Source organism: Kryptolebias marmoratus, linkage group LG21 (assembly GCF_001649575.2).
Source record: "Kryptolebias marmoratus isolate JLee-2015 linkage group LG21, ASM164957v2, whole genome shotgun sequence".
In the NCBI taxonomy this organism is placed as follows: Eukaryota; Metazoa; Chordata; class Actinopteri; order Cyprinodontiformes; family Rivulidae; genus Kryptolebias; species Kryptolebias marmoratus.
Window position 1 is genome coordinate 9,940,618 of NC_051450.1, and position 20,619 is coordinate 9,961,236.

Genomic DNA, 20,619 nt, shown 5'->3' on the forward strand with positions numbered 1-20,619 from the left:
TTAATACTACTATGTGTGCGTGTGTGAGTGAGTGAGTGAGTGAGGGAGAGAGAGAGAGAGAGAGAGAGTGAAGAACGCTGATGAGATATGAAATAACCAGTAGCCAATTGAATAAGCTACCCTTTTGGATTTATATATTTGTAAATCTGACTCTCAGTGCCTCACCAACCATGAACCTCACCGCACGTCACTGTACTATACTATTGAAAAAATAATCTAGGAACAGGCAATTGTGGCGTTACCAATCTGACTTTGTTTTAAACTAGAAATAACTATCCAAGCTGTATATTTTCTTTCTAAACTGTGACTGGAAATTAAAACATTCAATTATGAACTTAACCTTGACATCTGACAACAGTGACAACCCCACTTTGAAGATAATCTACAATAACACATATTAAACACAGCCACTCTTGCCGCTGTGCATAACCCATCTTGTTAAACTCTGCACATACTGCATATAAACACACCATGGGCGAAGGTCTGCTTGAAACAATATCATGACCGTGAAAAGCGAGAGATTATTTTTGTTGATAGAGCCAGATGCCATTGATTTCATGGCTCCCTGAAATGTATTTTGCTTCGAATCAGCATGATAATCAGACAATTAAGAGACTGATTGAAGAGAGCCCCAGGAGGCTAAAGTGAAACCACTGGTAAAAGATATTCTCATTGTGACTCAGTAAGGTACCGCAACTGTCAAAGCACTTTGATGTAGAACAATGTCCTTCGTTGTCGTTAGACTTGTATTATTAAATCTGAAATAAATAAATTAATAAATAGCTCTGAAAAATGCATTAAGTTGTCTGAAACAGCTTAGTTGAATCATATGCTCCATTAGTATTCCCTGTGGATCTTGATATCATTTTCTCAGTTAAAGGAATAAAGCGTGAAAAGCAGGATTTGGGCGTAGCTTTACCTATGTAGATGTGAATTTTCTCTCAGATTACACATGTAGTATTTATCTTCCTCCACTTTAATCCAAGGTGCTGTGAAACGGCTTTCTGTTACTGCCTTAGCTGGCAGTTATTAGCCACAAGAACCACTGCATTTAGTCAAAACAACTGAGTTCATCCTGTTTAGCTGCGGATGTATGTAGATAATTGAAACATTGAGATTAGCCATGGGGTTCTAGGCATAACTTAATCTTCATATTTTTTATAACTTTTTTTAATTATGTATTTTTTATGATTATCTTCCAAAGTGCGTGACATTCAAAAGTTCCATTAATACCCCCTTTCAGAATTTTTCTCTGTTGTCACATACATTTTGAGAGAAGCAGAACAGCAAACTTTGAAGTCTTTCAGCTTCTGTATCCTATTAAATATCAAATGCATGTATTTGTCATCTCGATAATCCCCACGAAGCTGCTATTCTATACTCTCAGCTTCAAGGAGGCTATTTAAATCTGTGATACATCCTATTAATGGGAGTAGGCATACACACCTTGGTTTTTTTTACTTCTTTCACTGCTTTGACTCAAATTTTGTACTTTGCATTGAATGCAGGAAGCTTTTTTTTTTCTTCTTCTAATCAAATGTTATCAATATTGTATGGCTTTGAAGCACATTGGTGGCATTTATTTACCGAAACTAAGTGCTTTAAAACAGCTTTTGATGAGCACACCTGCATCATAAATGATTTAGTTGTATTAATAGGTAGGTAATTGGCTGAGATTACTTATACAAACATAATCTCATTTTGTGTTCTTTTTCTTGCATTTATGTTGACATGTGCATCCAATATCAATCACAAGTGTTGCTCGAGTTCTCAATCTGGTACTCATGGGGTTGGACTTAAAACTTGCTAATGAGGATACTGGTTCCATTTTAGATTCTTGTAAATGTTAACAGTTGATCGCTGTGACTGACAACAAACAGAAAATAGAACAACAACATAAGACTACAAATATGATAGATGCATTTTTTTTTTCATCATTATACTTTTGTTGTGGTTACACCTTATAATACTTCTGTTACCTTCTCTAAACACAAACTGGAAGAGCAACCTGAGGATCAATGAGCATTAGGAATCCAATAGCACAAATCACCTGCTGATAACTTCACCTAAAACATTTGAGCTATCTGTTGGCAAATTTTGTTGTGAAACTATATATACTGTTAAAGTGTAATATGAGTTGAAGATAGCTAGAATTCACTGCAATGACTTATTAATGACATTTTCAGCCCCTGAAAGACAGTATGTAACTCCTTTTTTATGAGGTATACTTGACCTTTATCGTGAAAGTCAAATATTTACTGCTGACAAATTTATTTATTTATTTGACCCAAGCTATCTTCAGATTCATGAAACCAGTTAAGTATTGACTATTTTTTTTCTCCTCTGTAAATGTTGTTTCTAAATGTGCTGCACTACAAACTGACAAAAATGCCGGTCAGTTCTACAGTTAAGCTTGTTTTTTTTTTCATCCAGTTGCAGTAAAGTTTTTTTTCCTATTTACATATATAAGACCTCACATTTTCTGTTAAGGCATCAAACTGAAGGACATCTCAGAAAATCAAGGTCAAATGGAAAATTTCCTTTGCAAAACAGGACCGATTTCATGCTTCAGCAAGACCTAAAATAGCACATCTAACACAAAAATCCACTCCAAGACCAGACAATTTACTCACTAATACTTTCTGGTGGACCTGTAATACATATTCTTTTCAAAGGATCGCAAGAGCTGACATAGCCTATCTTGAATGCTCACTAAGATTGAATTTCACCAGTTCTTGACATTTGTTTTCACTATTGTAGGTTATATGTAAAGTGTTGAAGGTGGAAATACACATTTTACCTAACAAACAAAACAAACAAAAACAACAACTACAAAAAAGTCTTCCTCTTTCTTCTGCCCACTGAAAATCAACCTGTTTCTTTTATCTGATTAGCTTGAAGCCTGCCTTTATCATACAGCCACTCTTTTCTACACTGCACATGTAGTGTACTCTAAGCCTTGTCATATGCCTTGGATGTGTTAAAACATTCAAATCAAACCTTCTTCAGTTGTTTTTAATAAAGTCAAGTCATCCTTAGAGGCACAATGTCAACGCTTCATGACTGTGATTCATGACTCTGATCTCACAGGGCAGTATCAGTCACCAAGCAGTGCTTTGACATTATAGGGTTAGACAACCTTTTAATAGCGATGTAACTCTTTAAGTCCAAATATATTTGTATCATCTGCATAATGGCACAAATGGATAGAAGAGAGTAGGGAAATTTTGAGGTTTTTTTTTTTTTTTTTTTTNTTAAACACAGTTAAAGACTTGCAGGTAAATTAATTTGTTTCCATTTTATGTAGGGGGAACAGATTATTTCAGGCGACTAAATATTTTGTTTCCCCCTCCTAACTTTGGCAAATAAAGAGCAAATGTTATCAAAATCACAGGATTTATTGTTGATGATGAAAGGATTAAACACAGTTAAAGACTTGCAACATGAAAGTTACAACATTGACATGATAATTTGAGTTTTTTTTTTTTTTTTTTCCCAGTCAGCTAGTATGAAGTATGCATTGTCCTCTATGAATTTCCAATTTAATTGAAAGGAATTAGTAGACATTTAGTCTTTAATATCCATCAAAGTAATCTCTAACACTTGGTTTCTCTTTCCTCTGTTCTTTCTTCTAGGACATCCAGAATGGCTGCTGGGATTAACCTCTGCTCTTGGTAGAACTACCCTGAAGTCCACATCCATTTGAACAGCCACTAATAGTCTGGAAAATTCCACAATGTAAATGTACCTTGGCTTTTTCCTTCAAACCTTTGGCTTTCAGCCATGAATTTTAGAGGATCTACCAGGATCATCATTTCTATAGTTTGGATTTGAATTATCTTTTTGTTGGTACCACTGCACAGATCTGCAGCAGTGGCTATTGGGGCCGACTGCTGCGGCGGTGGTGGGAGGACCTTTCCGCCTTGGAACACAGGGATATATTTACAAAACTGCACGCCACCATGAGGATATCCACCACCTCTTGTCTCTGTCCCTTTTTGGTTTCCCTCTGTTTCATTCAGAGGTGCTCTGGGGCGAGCCACCATGTCCCCACCAAAGTGCCCTCCAAGAACCAGACCAAACTGGCCAATGGGGAGACGGAGGTGCACCATAGGCCCAAGAGGGGCTGGATCTGGAACCAATTCTTTGTTTTAGAAGAACACATGGGACCAGAAGCTCAGTATGTGGGAAAGGTAGGATTTTCACTACATTGACTTGAACTGTAGAAAAAGGATTATTTTCATCTCAGGGAACCTGCTTTTGAACAGCTTACTTGGCATTTTTCTCGCTCCTCTTGTTTATTGAGAAATGGGTTACAAACGGAACAAGTTGTTCTGCTGTGGTAGATTACCAAGTCAGCATTGTACAAGCTGTTTTTTTATCTTCTGATGTGGAAATTCTTGTCTCATTTGTAAAGGTGTGTGGGCTCCCCCCACCCCCCACCCCACATTACTTATATCTGCCCATTCCTCTCTGATAATGTCCAAAAAATGTTTTCTTCTCGGTAATTAATGAACGCCTCCCAGGGTGCCTGCCACTGGGAAGCCAGCTATGCAAGATTGGATTATATCTGACAGTGAGAACAGGCCTCTACGTCAGGCTAACTTTCAAGTAAAATGTTATATTTTGTCTATCTATGGGAAAGAAAATCAGAATAGATTTTTTTAGTGAGAATTTTCTCACCACAGTTAGAAAGTGGGCAACCGCAGAATTGGGACCAAGCTGATAATTTTATGAATGCAATTTCAGTGTCGTTTTGGAATGACGGATGTCCCTCCGAGTGGGGAAAATTGTACAGAGTGTTCTTCCTGCTTGTGCAGGGTACAGTGGAGACCAGTTATTGGCTGTTGGCTGTGACTTTTCTGGTAGTTCCACAATAAGCCACAGGGAGCTGGGTAAGTCCTCTGCTTGCAGATTGCCTACCCTTATCTCCTAAAATGAGAAAATGTGGTTCTCCTCGCTGCAGTGATCATCATTCTAGGCACTCAGGCACAGACTAATCCTCAGCTGCACTCAGAGAAAAAGAATGAGAAACGGCGAGCGCCTCTCTGACTACACATATGTCTATTTTTCAGCTATCATTTGACAAGGAAAAGAAAGAAAAGAAGATGATATGTTTGGACAAATGCCAGGAAAAAAAGAACAGCAAACAGCACTTTTCACTTCAGATGTCTGCTTATTGAATCAACCTGGGATTTGAATCGTGCATTGTTTCGCTAGGCTGACAGAGAAATGTTGTTGGCTGCTGAAACATGTTTATTCTGTTTTTTTTTTTTTTTTTAAATGAACCATGAAATAATCTACTACCAAGGAAAACCTTGCATTGGAAAGGCATCTTGTCCTGAGTTAAAGCAACAGCAAATATGTTGGCTGCATATTCAAAGTGCCAGTTAGGTGATACTAACTGCATAAACGTATGATTATTTATACATGAAATTGCTCCACTGCTTTGAAGTTCATTATTGTTAGCTGCGCTGGCTGTTTTGTGTTCATGCTATTGCCACCTTAAGGGGTTTGTTGTTCAGTGTGTGCATTTTGTGTGCTATGGGTACTACTGATGAAAGCAAAATAAACATAAACAGCTAATCCTGGATGAGAATAAAGCACAGAAAAGAAACATAAACATTATTAGCAAATCAATTTGACAAGCATGTTTAAAGAGATGAGGTCGCCAGATGGCAAGCGCAAAGAAACATTTAATTATGTGGGTTGGGACGGGCGTGCAGTGTCCTAATGTGTCCAAGAGACAGAATGACCCTTAATTAGATGAAAACAGCAGAGGAGGAGGGGGGATTAATGCTCTCGACACGTACTGCGCTGTACTTTTTTTTTCTTCTCCCTTTCTTTGCTTGATTAAAACTTGAGACATTAGCAAGCAGCAAATGAGCAGCTCCACTGCAGGGAATTGCAGTGCAGCAGTCTCTGACAATAATCAGTTAATCAAAAGATGTGAATATAAAACAGAAACTTCATGGAATGATGTGAAATAATCATGAAAAATGATTCTGTCATTACACAGAAAGCACTAAAAAGACTTCCAGACCGTGAAACATAAACTAAAGTTAATGGTCTAGCATTCCTTGAAGAAATGCATATCTCCTGCTGGCTTTCATGCCAGACTTTTATTCCAAGAATAGATAGTAATTGTTCGGGTCAAACCTTAAGAATATTATTTTGCACAATCTCATGTGTTATTGTGAGATATCATGCTCAAAGTATGTGTTGTGAATGATTCTCAGCAACTACCACATGGAAATTTACCTCAATACCTGTAAAACTAACATACTTTTATCCATTTTTGTGTTGACTGATGTTGGTTTTCTGTGGCAACCATTTTAAATTAGGTTGGCTCCCATGTTCAGTCAGTTGTAGATGTACATCCAGTGAGTATTTCCTGAAAGTTGCATTACAGTCTGTTTAGTAATTTCTAAGATAGTTTGATAAATGACAGACAGACTAAGCTGGCCACAAATAGTTCATGTTGATTTTTTAAAAAAGTAACTTGCACAGTTGGTTAGCCCTTAGAATATGTGTTAGCATATGTCAGTTTCAGAGACCATCACAGCAAGGTTTAGGTTAAAAATCTGCAAAATTGACTGAATTTTAGCTAATTTTGTGTTTTTTAAGGTCAGTTGGCTGTGACAGCTATCTTGAATCGAGATGACTCTGAAAGATGGAACCTGTCCATTCAGAGATTATTCTCTGCAAGTTTCAATAAAATCTGTTCAGTAGTTTTTGACATATTTTGGTAAAAGACAGAAAAACACAGACACGGGCAAAAACAACATTGCCTACCTTTGGCTTTTGGTGGCAGGAAATATTAATCACATCACTGTACGTGCGTGTGTTTCTATACTTATATATGTATATGTATGAGGTGTTATTTTTCACAATTCTGTCATGCCAAGAAACTTACAGGATGACTGTTTGGAACAAGTGAAGTAGCCAGTCTGTCAAGAACATTTTAATCCCCCTTTGGCATCCCATAATCCCCAGTGACACCTTTCTGGGGGGCGCTGATGCATTTGGGAAATGACAGCTTTGTGCATGAGTGAGACACAAATGCCTGGGAAGGGACAGGACTTGTCCGAGTACTCGACAACTTCCAATGAGAGGTGTGGATGTTTTCGTGTCAGTCAGCTCAGCGCAATGCTTTGAAGTTGTCAGGTAGGTTACAGATTGGATGGTAATTTTGGATGATGCAAGTACCCAAACCCTGAAAATATATGCGCTGCAGAGGACTCTCTGCAATGATTTAGCAGAACGATGAGGAAAAGCCTTTGGATAATAATAACTTGGCTTTTGGTCAGAGAACATTGAGCTTTTACCAGCTGCTGCTAGAAGAAGACAGCAAACAATATGATATTTGACAGAATGGGTTCTTCAGTCCACTCTGGGGCGAAGACCCCTTGTTTTATCCTCTGCTTATTTGCAGAAGAATGTGGCATCTTCAAAGAAATAGTGCCTAAATGTTTTATTCACGCATCTAAAATAAATTTTGCTGTGACAGAATCAGGCAACTGCCTCGCTGTGTGTATGGTAAAAGCTGAACAGTGTTACGAAAAAAAGAGAAAGTAAAGTTTTTAAAATGATGAGGATTTTTGCTCTTGCACAGAACATTTTTTTATCCTTTGCCAATTCGGTTTTCTTTATCAAACTACTGAAGTGCTGCTTTAAATAACAAGGAACGACTCACAGCCAGATTCACATTAATAATCTGCATTGTCAAAATGAGAAACAATCAAAAAGCTGGCAGAAATGAAACTAATATAGGCCTATTTTATTTTTGACTCAAAGCTGAATTTATATGTATCTATTGAAAGAAACAGGACAATTAAAAAAAAAAATGTAAATTTTGTAAGTATATATATATATATATTACATAAGAAGCTAAAAGCACATTTTGTTTTAATCTATGCAAAAGAGCAGAGACAATGGTTTGCCTTTTTTAATTACGATGAATGCAGTTAATAGTCTGGTGTTCACAAATGAAAAAAGACAAGCATGACACCCGCATTTACCTTGGGTTAAATGCTTTGTAATACTTGACCTTCAAGCATTAAATGTATGCCAGGAAAGGTAACATTACCTTCTGGTTTACTGCCCACTAACTCTTTTGGGAAATATCTGTTCAAAGAAACAGATTCCTGAGTCTTCTCCACACAATGTTTTATGTTCTGCAGTTCTTCCACTACTGTGTTCCAACAAACATTTTTATCAGCCAAGACTCCCTTTGATATTTATTACTTAGTTTCAGACATACTTTGAAACATGTTTATTGCAATTAAGCTTTCCAGCCTCATTTCCCTGCTGGTCCTTACGTCCCTTTCCCACTGGATGACGACCTCATTATGTCTCCACAACCTTTTAAAATATGACTGGATTGGAGCAAATTTTGAAAAACCTCCTTTAGTGTGAAATCAATCTTGATGCCACTATCCTATTAGTACTCACAACATAGTTTTTCACTGCTGTTTTTCGTGTCCTGGAGGTGTTTTCCTGCACCATGACCCTGGTTTATATGCCTGCCCTAGCACGACTGTCTTGGATCACGTCAGAATGCAGATACGGGTATTCAGGTTGGTTACAGGACCTTGTCACGATCACAGCATAGGTAAGAGATCAGAGTGGCCAATCCTGCTTCAAAATCTCAACAACCAAGCTGGGCTGATGTGCTCAGACCCCATATTACAGACATGCTACCACCACACTCCACCCTGGACCTAAATAGACTGCCAGCACAATGATAAACTACCACAACGTACCTATGAAGTTTTATGCATGCTCAAAACCATCATGGGCATATCACATTATGTTAAGCATATGACACTGTGTTGTCATCTAGTATGAAGTAAGCCTTAACTGTAGTTAAATTTTCCTTTGATAAATTTCTACAATGCAAAAAAGTAGGCAGTGAATTAAATATCACATATTTATAACACAATACCACGACCCAGAAAGGAGAAACAGGTAAAAGAAAATGGATGGATGGATGGATGGATGGATGGATGGATGGATGGATGGATGGATGGATGAATGGATAACACAATACAACAGTTTTACTATATATTTTATGAACTATAAAACTGTAGTGTGATTTTGTTTTTTAGCTTTAAATGTCAACCACTTTTATTAAAATAAAATCGCTTTTTTCTTGCACTTAAAACACTGATACACTGATGTGTTTTTTATACACATGAAATGGCTCACATGCAGCATCTTAATAAAGCAACTAATTCTCTATTGAACTAAAACAGTTTTTTGATGTGCTTTTGTTCAAATGTAATAACAATACTAGGACAATACTAACACATCCTGCCTTAACCTTGAAAGAGTCTCAAAGTGACCAAATTAAATGCTGATGAAAACGGAAACTAAGCAGTTTACCACCCACTGAGTCAAGAACTGCAGAAAACAGCATGTCTACTGCCTATGGGGGCATGCATAATTTTCAAAGTGCATTCCTCTGTCATTTATTTTTAGTGTATATGTTTAATAAAAAGCACTGTTTGGACATCCAAGACTATTTCCTTTCCCTGAATGACTGAGCATAAGTGAAAACCTAAAATTCTGCTGACAGCTTTATGTGTGTCTTATTTAAATGTTAGATATGAGCAGTAATTAGAGACAGAGACACTAAATTAGGGTAGTTAGGTTTGCTTCCAGGACTGCAGCAATCTCATCATTATTCATAAATAAGTCAGCCGTCCTGCTAGGAAAACAACAACTCTTTCTGTTTCTCACCACAGATGTCAAAATAGAGGACAACTACTAGGGCTGATGGTGGTGATGTGCATTAACGGCATGTCTTCAGCACGCCCCTCATCACTTCCTCCTGATGTATGGTCATTAGGCAGGCGTTCCATCATCAGGGTTTGCCGTGACTGTTACAAATCAATCAAGGAGAAGGGGGTGCTCAGGAAGAGTTGATTGGGAGGGAGTATGGCCAAAAGGTGGTGATAATCAGACAATCAAGCCCACCCCCAGAGAAAAAAAAAGATTAAGTCCTCTTAAGTTAAGTGTAGGAGCTGAGATTTAATCAAAAACAAACCCTCCCCCTTTAAAATATGAAGCCTGAAAACTGATCATCACATAGGGTTTTTAGACTATTCAATTTTCACACCCTGTTTTTCACCTTCATCTCCACTTAACTGCTTTAATCACCCTCCACTGAAAGGCAGAAGGTGGGCAATAATGTTTTTGCCTGTGTCTGTGTGTGTTTGTCTCTCAGCAAAACACCTCATGAACCACTGAGGAAATTTTATTGAAACTAGCAAAACATAAGTCCTGAACGTAAACTACAACAGACTAACTTTTTCAGTCACCTCAATTTAAAATGGCCACCACAACTAATTGACTTTAGCAACACAAAGGTGGCTATAGCTCTGTCAGTTTTGAAGATACTGTGGTAAAATTTGGCATAGTAGTAGCTGAGAGTGATCCTTAACGCATACGCCAAGAGCCATCCCAATTTGTGAGCGCTAGCATGAGAGTGTACGTAACGTCATTGACAAGATTTGACCAAAACGACTAATACTTTTTTCTTTCTCATTAAACTCTGGCATTATAGACAGCGGGTGATACACAATCCTCCAAGGAACCGTCAATTAAAACTTGCTTTTAATATCAAAGCCATGCAATTTTAATGCCTCTTTGACAACCAAATGAGACACATGTTGCTGTAATCATTCAGATTTTTACACAGAGCAAACATTAAGAAATCACAACAAACACAGTGAAGGGAACTGCAGATGCAGGTTGGCTGCATTAATATAATTGCCCAAGTGTGGACCATCACCCTATGCAGGTGGGTCATAAAGTTAGCATGGACTTGAGATTCTTTGCAAGTTTAACTGCCTGAAAATCAATTTGAAGTAAACAGAATCGATCATCAAAAATTGTTGCCAACGTAATAGTCCATTTTCTTTGCCATTCCTTCTTCAGATGCTGTCGAATCCAACAAAAGTTTGTTTTCCTTTTCACTCTTTTTCCAGTCTCATTTCTCTTCTTTATTTGTTCCACATCATTCTTAATGACTGGACATTCCAGTCGTAAAAGAAATGCCTTTAAAATGAGCACAAAGCAAACAAGCCAAGTCAGGCACATACATTATGTGGATCTGTGAACTCACTTCAGCCAAGTCATTACACATGGGCATTCACCAGTAATGCAGTTCAACAATCCGCATACATTATCAGGATCTGTACAACGAAAAAGAGAAAGCCAGTGAAGATGAGAACAGAGGCAGAGGGGTAAAACATATGAAGGTCAAGCTGCAAAGCAACTAACAATGCATTTGGATGGCCCTCATTAGAGCATTTTTCTAGAAGTGTTATATAATTGTAAAGATGGTGTTATTTCTCCTGTACTCCTTTTCAAGGGAGCTGATATTTTTTTCATGTTCCATTAAAGTTTGTGGTCAGACAAAGTAATTTTCTTGACTTCACCTTAAATGGGAGTTCGGTCTGTTTGAATTGTAGCCACTTCTAAACCTTTTAGCTTATTACTTCAGAGGCAGGTGGCCACTTATATTTGTTCAGCAGACAAATTAAGAGGAATAGTCTGATTGGAACAGTGCTTTTGTCTAAACTAAGATTAAATTCTGGATTGGTTCATCTTGTACTTTCTGCACATAAACAGACGTATTTGTTATTTGCAACTGAAGAACGTAGTTGTCCATGACTGCTACCAACCTTTATTGCCTTTTTTGTGTTTATATGTGAAAGTTTCAATCACAGAGAATTGTGTGTGTGTGTGTGTGTGTGTGTATGTGTGTTCTGTTGGTTGAAACAATGCAGGTAAACTATAGAGCTTTTTAGGGAAATCAAGTTTAACCTCTAGTGCTATATCACATGTGCATACTCTTGGAATATATTGATATCTTTTGTGATCTATTTTAGCACTTGGAGTATGAGTTGCGAATGACCATCAGCTACAGCCATACAAAATTTTAGCTCAATATCTGTAAAATTTACTAAGATCAATTAGATGTGGCAGTTATCTTGATTTGGGTTGACAACAAAAGTCAGTTGGAGATTGTCAGTACTGCACCAGGACAAACAAAGCAGATTTCAACAGATTTCAATCAAAGATGTCACACGTATTGCAGTTGAATTGGGTCCTGAAGTAACTCCAGAAGTTAATCAGTTAAAGATGTCAAGCCAATGACAACTTTCTGAAAGCTTCATTTAAATCTGTTCAGTGATTCATGGGATATTTTGCTAACAGACACACAAACATAGGCATGGGTAAAAAATATTATCACTCCACTTTTGGTGGCAGGCAATGAATATTCACAAAAGGAAGAAGTAGAAATTTGTTATATTCAAGGCTCTTGTCAGGAATGCTTATTTAAGAGCATCACCAAAGCCTGTCAGAGTAGGATAGATTGTATATATTTGTTGGAAGAGGTCACATAAAAATATGCGTGCTTTGTTACTGGTACATTTAAAGGATTGCAACACTGAAGTAGGGAAATGTGTCTTTTTACTTGTATATTACACCAAAAGTCAGAGTATTTATGGATGTTAATGAGGACATTGTTATATATATATAAAAGACTGTGCATGCAGCAGTAGATGTAGCAACTTGACAGAAAGGTTGGTGATGTGCATGAACAAAAGCATCTGTGATGCCAAACTGTAGCAATGCTCACTTAATGACTTCTCCAATTTTGTCTGGTTGCATTCAGGAAAACAATCCAGAGCCAGTGTACAACCACCATCTTCTAGCTTTAGTTTTATCTTGTGTCAATTGCTTTATAAAATAGCAACATAGCATTCCTTGAAGGAATATTGGCATATTGCCATAGTTTTATGGTGACAAATGACAGTGAGTTATGAGCTTGAACTGATTTAGTTAAGTCTTGAAAATTATATTGAATATATAATGCTTTATCATGAAATAGAGTATGTGTTGTGAAGAACCCTCAGCTACTACCACACCAAATTCTTAGCTCCATATTTGTAAAACTAATTGAGTTTAGACATTTTTGTATTGGCTAAATTTGATTAGTTGTGTCAGCCATCTTGAGTCAAGAAGTTATACATGTGTATCAAATGATTACTTTTTGAAAATTTCATCTAAATCCATTTAGTGGTTCATGAAATATTTTTTCCTAACCGACAGTTTTGACTCCAATAGTTACTAGCAAAGTTTTGAGGAAAAAAAAAAAAGTACAATGTGAATGTTATAGATAGTCATAAATGTGCATAAATATAAAGCAATCATAAGTAATTCTACTATTTTTAAAGACCAGTTTGAGTCGCTGCATTAGTATGATCTGCATTAGGAATTCTTTTTTTTTTTTTTCATTTTGACCACTCAGTCATTATGAGATCTGACACTTTAAATGATCAGCTTTGTAACCGTAATCATAAGTGGCAGCTTTAGTTTCATTACATGCATTATCCGTCATTACTGAAATGAGTAAAATTACTGTTTAGTGTTGCAGAAATAATGTTCTTGTGGGGGATTTCTGTCAAGTTTGATTTCTTCCTCAAATTTCTCACCTTCCTGTAATTGACTTAGACACCTGAGAAGTGGCACTGGCGGTAAGCTGTTTGCCTGTGAGTACCAATTAGTTTGTAAACATAAACAATTTAGGTCTATGTGCAGCAATGAGTAGACAGAGCTGTAACAATAAAAATAAAGAAAAAGTTGTTGACGAAAGAAAGTGAAAATTCACTTTAATCTAGGGTAGTATATGACAAAACTTTTTGACCTGTTCTTTTTGAGCTTGGAGTGTTTTCATCGTGTGGACTTAGAGCCTCAGACTTTGCTGATTACTTTTATCTCCACAGAAATGCATTTCCACCTGCCAGCTGCCAACCACATGCCAGTCATCTATTCCACAAGTCTTTAATAAAGTCGCCCATAGAGACTGCGAGATAAACACAATCCCTTGTTTTGATGCCCTGTTGATGAAATGGATTTCTCCAAGTCTTTGTGGAGAAATGACAAACAACAAGGTTGCAGAGGTTATATATCACTTTCATTATTAAACCTGAGGCTTCTCTGATCAGCATGTGTGAGAGATTCTCATAAATTTCCATTCATTGTTTATGGCTTGGTCTTGACTTTTTTTCCACTATGCTGCACATTGTCCTGATGTATGTTAAACTCATATCAGTCTTTCTATGTGGCTTTACAAAACAGACACTTCCTGTGGTGCAGAATGTAAAAAAAATAGATGTGAATAAAATTGATCAATTATAAATAAAATATCCTCATGCTAAAACTTGGCAAGAATATTAGTAGTAGTGGAAGGAACTAAAATAGAGTTTTATTGTCCAGTTCATGCGTCTCATGAATCTGAAGAAAGTGTACGACCATGTGTCCCAAGGCATTTTTGAATGTGCCAGGGTCACTATTTTGGGCTCTTTGGACCCAGTATAAGAAAAGCAAGAGTTGTGTCTGCATTTTAAGCACAAAGTTGAGCATATTTCCAGTGTGGGTAGGACTCCACTAGGGTTTCCCCTTGTCTCTGATCTTGTTTAAGGTGTTCCTGGACAGGATCACAATTCATGGAGCCACCTTCATAGAGAGGAGGGTGTCTGGTTTGGGAACCTCAGGGTCTCATCTATACATTTTGCAGATGATGTGTTTCTTTTGGTGTCTTTAAATCACAACCTTCAGTGTGCACTTAGACGATTTGTAGATGAGTGTGAAGAGGAGACAATGGGATTCAGCTCTTTTAAGTCTGAGACAAAGCTGGAATGATTCTTCCTAGTCGGGATTGAGTCTTTACCTCAACGAGTTCTAGTATGTTGGTGTCTTCTGAAATAAAGGCATTTCTATATTCTCACTTATATATATATATATATATATATATATATATATATATATATATATATATATATATATATAAACAGGATCTGAGCTGAAAGGCAAAGCTCTTGATTTACTGGCCTGCCTATGTTCCGAACCTCACATATGGTCATGAGATATGGATCAGAACAGAAACCATGAGATTATGGATACAAGCAGCTGGATCAAGCTTCTTTGTAAGACCAAACTCAGCCTTAAATCTAGGGTGAGGAGCTGTTACACCTCTGCATCAAAAGAAGAGTTGATGTTGTTCAGATTAGAATGCCACAGAGGTTTTCTGGGCACATCTCACTGGAAAAAGATCTTGAAGCAATACCAGAACTTGCTGAAATTATTATCTCCTTTGGCCTGAGAACTCATCCCAGGGAGGAACTGAAGTGATGCTGGAGAAAGGGATGTCTGGGTTCTCTTCCTGGGGCTATTGTTATTGTGGCCCAACTTCAGAAAAGCAGAAAACAAACTGATAGATGAAAGTTGCATGGTGCAAATAAAATGGTAAAAATACATTTAATTGATATTGTTGTTAATATTATATATCAGAATATAGTTTTCTTCAAAAACTGTTTATAACTCACTGTATTCACAACTTTCAATTTCAAGCTGAAATACTTCTTACAATGTAAAACATATGGTAAAAATCTAGAAATTCAACTTGACTAAACTTACAAGCTTTATTCTTCTAAACAGAACATGTAAAATACTTTTTTGAGATTGTGTACTTGTACCATATAACCCAAATAAAAGATAAAACTATCACACTAGTAGGGACATTTGGTTTGAAAATATATTATTTAGGGAGCTGTTCAGATTTTTGAGGATTGCCCCATCATAAGCCCAGCTTACACTACACATATCCTGCCTTCCCATCTTTATCCCCACCAAACTTCAGCTTTAATATATGGTTCCTCTACATTCACTCAAAAGTATGAAGGGAAAATGGGTTTTTCTTGCTTAAACCTTTACTATGAACAGAAAATTATCCAGTTAGGGAATCAACCAAAGAGTCATTATATGATTTCCCTTAGTTAAAAAAAATATCTAATATTGCTAGTGCATTCTTTTTAGTCTTTTGAATGTTGACATTTTTCTTTATAATTGTCATCCTTTATTTCCCCCCCTGGCCACCCTTTTTCCTTTTTATTTATATATATTTTGGGGTTTTAACATTACATTTTTTTTCAAATATCATTTCACCTTCAGCAGGAATAGAGGAAGGGGTTCCACTGCTGCTTTTTTAAGGCAGTAATGTTTGTGAAGCAGCTCTCAACCTGTTGACGTTTATCACCAATAGATTTTGGAAGGCAATAGTCACAGTATGCATCATTGGTTCACATTTTGCAAATCATAATTTATTGACTCTTGCATGGGACGTCGATAGCTAAATTAGCAGCCTGACCAGGGGCACAATTGCATTTATGAGGTGGAGTAGAGGACAGCTGAACTCAAGTGGATATATGCTTTGAGTAGATATGGCTGTGGACTGTTGTAAAGTAATAACTCTAATTCCCTGACTAAAAATCATGAATTTATTGGAAGGAATTGATTATCTTACTCCAGCCAGCAGTAGAACCATTTTTTCTTAGTACCCAACACTAAATTAAAAGAGAGCAGACAGACATGGGCCAGAGCAAATCAACAAAAGAATATGCCTCTCACAAAGTGCTGCTGTGCAAACAATGGCTGATTTTTGTCTTTGCTCTTTGTGGATTTTGTTTCATAATAATGAAATTTACCCACTGATTAAATACCTGAATTATCAGGATCTTTGACTCTTCATCTAATTACAGGCTTGATATTTACAACAAAAAGGACAGTCGACTCTCATCAAGAGTCAGGCCTAAAATAAACAGCAGCGCTCTAATTGAAAATTCATTTGCTAGTTCAGATTTTGATTAGATCTTGCCTTAGAACCTCAGCTATTCAACATATTCAATAACTTTTATTCTGTGCATAAAAAAATCACTCGTGAACAAGACTCCCAGATACTCACGCCTGACCCAGAGGGAGTATTCTACCTTTATCAAGTTAAGAACCATGGCCTCAGACTTAAATGAGCTGACTCTCATCCCAGTTCGTTCACACTTAGCTGCAAACCACCCAGGTGCACTCTGAAGGTCATGGCCTTCAGAGATGGATTGATGGATTGAGGCCTCCTCTGCAGTAATGAGGGCATTGCTCTGGTCCGTCATGATGAACAAGGAAGCTGATTCAAAAAGTAAAGCTCTGGATTTACCGGTCTTTCTATGTTCCAACCCTCACCTTCAGTTATGAGGTTCAAGTCATGACCAAAAGAATAAGATCCCAGGTCAAGTGGCATAAATCTCACTCTGTAGGGTGGCTGGGCTCAGCCTTAACAATAGATTGAGGTTCTCAATCATCCAGGGGAAGCTGCTGCTCCTTTCCATCGACAGAAGTAAGATGAGGTTTGGGCATCTGATTAGGATGTCTCTTGTGTGTCTCCTTATGGAGGTTTTCTGGGGACGTCCCAATGGGAAGAGATACAGTGGCAGAGTGAGAATTTGCTGGGGGCGATTGTGTATCTTCTCTAACCTGGGAATACTTTGGGATCTACCAGGAGCAACTGAGGAGTGTCTCTGGAGAGTGGGATTTCTGGGATGCCTTCCTGGACTGTTTGCCTCTGTGACCCAACCACAAACAAGTGGCACAAAAATGAAGGGCAGAAAAGATGTTTCTATAAATCAGTATCATGTTTATGCCACATATAGAAACACTATTGTATCTCAGTAATTATATATTTTGCAAAGTTTTTCACTTTGTAGGTCCCATTACAGTTAGCATTTTTTTTCTTTTGTTATGCGCCAGAAATTGTCTGCTTGTTTAAGGGAGGTCTAGCTGATAGATGTAGAAACTGCTATAGATTATTTGGCACAATGACAGGAAAAAAGAAAAAAAAACTACTGCATAATGAGGTTTTGTCAATATGAGTTTGTCTTTAATGCCCTCAGTACATTGGATAGTAGCCTATAATAATAAATTGCCTCTATATTTAGGTTACACTGAAAGTAGACTGTCTTGTCCTCAGCTCTTGTCTGCACTCCAAAACACTGTGTCCCAATTTTGACACTGCACCAGTGTTTACAACACAACCAACAACAGCAAGGTGCCCAATTATTTAAATTAGGTTTATGGTACAAGGACTGTGATATATGCTATAAAATAAAACATGACAATATTTTATGGCTCATTAATTTGGACAAGACAGGCCGACTTTGGAAGAATCCCAATTTGCAGTATGTTACAGCTAAGACATCTATTTTGTGCATGTGAAATACCATCAGCATTTTAATGTTCTCACAAAAGTTACAACATATTAGGCTTTTTGTAATTTAACAGTATGTTGCACTGACAGGTCTCAAGACATCATTATGCCATTATATAAAAAAAGAAGTCTAATAGCTTGTAATGTGAAATTGCACTTGCTTAGTGTGGAGTGTATTACATTTTTGCTGGCACATGTTAATGGAGCTAAGTTATTGAATATGAGTCATTATAATTTATAGCCTGACCCATTTTAGTAAAGATTTGTCCACTTGAAAACCAAATGTGGTCCTAAGTGTAAATACAATTGTTTTCTGGAATCTAAATATAAGTCAGCCCCACTGATAAAATACTTTTTTCTTTCAAAAACAGTTTATATTGTTATGTGGTTATTTATCATATGTCTTTTTTTCATTGGACCTGGCAAACATTTTTATGATGTGCACTATATAAATGTCAGGCAAGCAATCATGTAATCCCATGTGTTGGTGCTTGTTTGTCTATTAGCAAATTGAAGACCAAGCATTTCTTGGAGGAATGCATATCACGTGCCACCGATAGGTGAAGGCAGACAATTATGTTTTTGCTTGTGTGGTGTGTGAGTGTGCATTTGTCTGTTACCAAAATGTCTCTTGAACCACTAGGCAGATTTGATTTAAACTTGCAGAAAGTAATTATTGGATGTACCATCTACTATTGATTACAGTTTGAAGTCAACCTGATTCATCAGGATGACGACACACATAAGCACACAAAAAGTTTTATAACTCAGTCAGCTTTGCATATACTGAGTGAAAATCTGGTGTGTAGTGCCTGAGACTGATCTCCAACACATATTCTGAGCACATTGAACAAGATCTTTGTTTAAAATGTTGCCAATAACTATTTGGAGTTAACTCTGTCTGTCTGTTAGCAGAATATATCAGAAACCTCTTGTTGAATTTTATTTATTTATTTTTTTAGGTAATAATCACTGAATGTACATCATACAAATATTGAGTTGAAATTGTGTATGATATTAGCTGAGTGTCACACCCAATGCATGCACTAAGCCTATACATTGCACAAGACAAGTTTAATACTTTAGCATTAATTTTAGGAGTCAACATTGCTTGTCACCAAAAAGATTTAATTAGGAACTAGATGGATTTTAATGAAACTATCAGAAAGTAATCACTGGGTGTACATCTACAACTGATTTGGAGTCGTTCCAATTCAAGATGGTCCACAACTAATCAACATTGGCCAACACAAAACAAACAACAATAACAACAAAGCCTATAACTCAGTCAATTTTATTCAAATTAAACTAAAATCTTTCGTGGTAGTAGTTGAGAGTAATTCCTCACACATACTCTAAATGTGACATCTTGGGATATTACATGAGTACACGGATAAATTTGTTTTTAAGGTTTGAACAAAATGGTTACAACTCCATCTATCAACATAATATGATTTTAGTCTGCAACTCTAACATGAAAGGTGGTGGACAATATGCATTCCTTCAAAAAATGCTGGCTCTTTAGTTTCTTTGATCTTTGTAATTCTTGTTTTGTTGTGCCGCACACACCTGCTTTTCATTTGTTATCAGCTTACTTGTTTCCACTCACTTACCAACCCTATTCTCCTGGTATTAGTCATTTTATTGTTGTTGTTGGATCATCTGCTGCTGTGTTCTTGTGTGTCCTTGATGGTTCAAGTTTGCTTTAGTTTAGGCATCTTATTTGTCTGCATTTGTGTTCAATCACCCACGTCTCATGACTCATAGAACTGGAGAAGCTTGCAATTTGATAAATCAGTTTGATTATTTGTTAAGATTTTATATATATATATATATATATATATACATATGTGTGTGTGTGTGTTTTAAACAAATCTGTGGTGTGCTTCAAACTTTAAATGTTCTTTCACAGTTTGCATAACTTGGAAAATACAATTGCAGACTTGGAAAATATTATAAACTAAAACACTATTATATATGCACCAATATAACAATTTTTTTCCTTTTTCTGCAATAACAAAAATGCTCTGTTCTATTCAGAATCTTACCATGGTGTCCTTAGTTTTAAAATTCAGCTTCATTATGGAATATTTATTTAAAATTTAAAACTACTACTCAGCTGAGCTATTGGCATCAAAGTCCTAATCCTCTTGGTATCAATTATATCAGGACCAATGGTTTGGTTTCCCCTTATTCCTATGGGTCTTGGTAAGAAAAAAAGGCAACACTTTTCCATCTTTAACGGTCTTGTAAAGGATTTCCTCCAAACCTTTAATCTCTAAAGATGCTGTTCTACAGGGATGTTCAAGTATGCTTAAGCCTAAGAGAGAAATATTGAATAATGTCTGAGTTTGATGTTGGGAATTTTTTGAGAGGAAGAATGTGGGTTAGAGACCCACCAAGCAGGGAATAAAATGCTGCAAAGCTTACTACCTTATGTAGTGCAGATGTTATATGTAAATCACAACCTATTATAATTCAGCCCATGCACATACAGACCAGCGATGGGA

General features: G+C 36.8%; 1 protein-coding gene across 2 annotated transcripts in view; it reads left to right on the forward strand.

Annotated features, from left to right (window-relative positions):
• The window catches only part of LOC108234726 (cadherin-18), a 130,554-nt gene that overhangs the window by 45,040 nt on the left and 64,895 nt on the right, over positions 1–20,619 (forward strand). For both annotated transcript variants that reach the window (XM_017414127.3, XM_017414126.3), the window contains exon 2: positions 3,636–4,193. In XM_017414127.3, coding sequence (XP_017269616.1) covers positions 3,963–4,193 — 231 coding nt within the window. In that variant the 5' untranslated portion in view covers positions 3,636–3,962. The remainder of the gene's footprint in view (positions 1–3,635; positions 4,194–20,619) is intronic.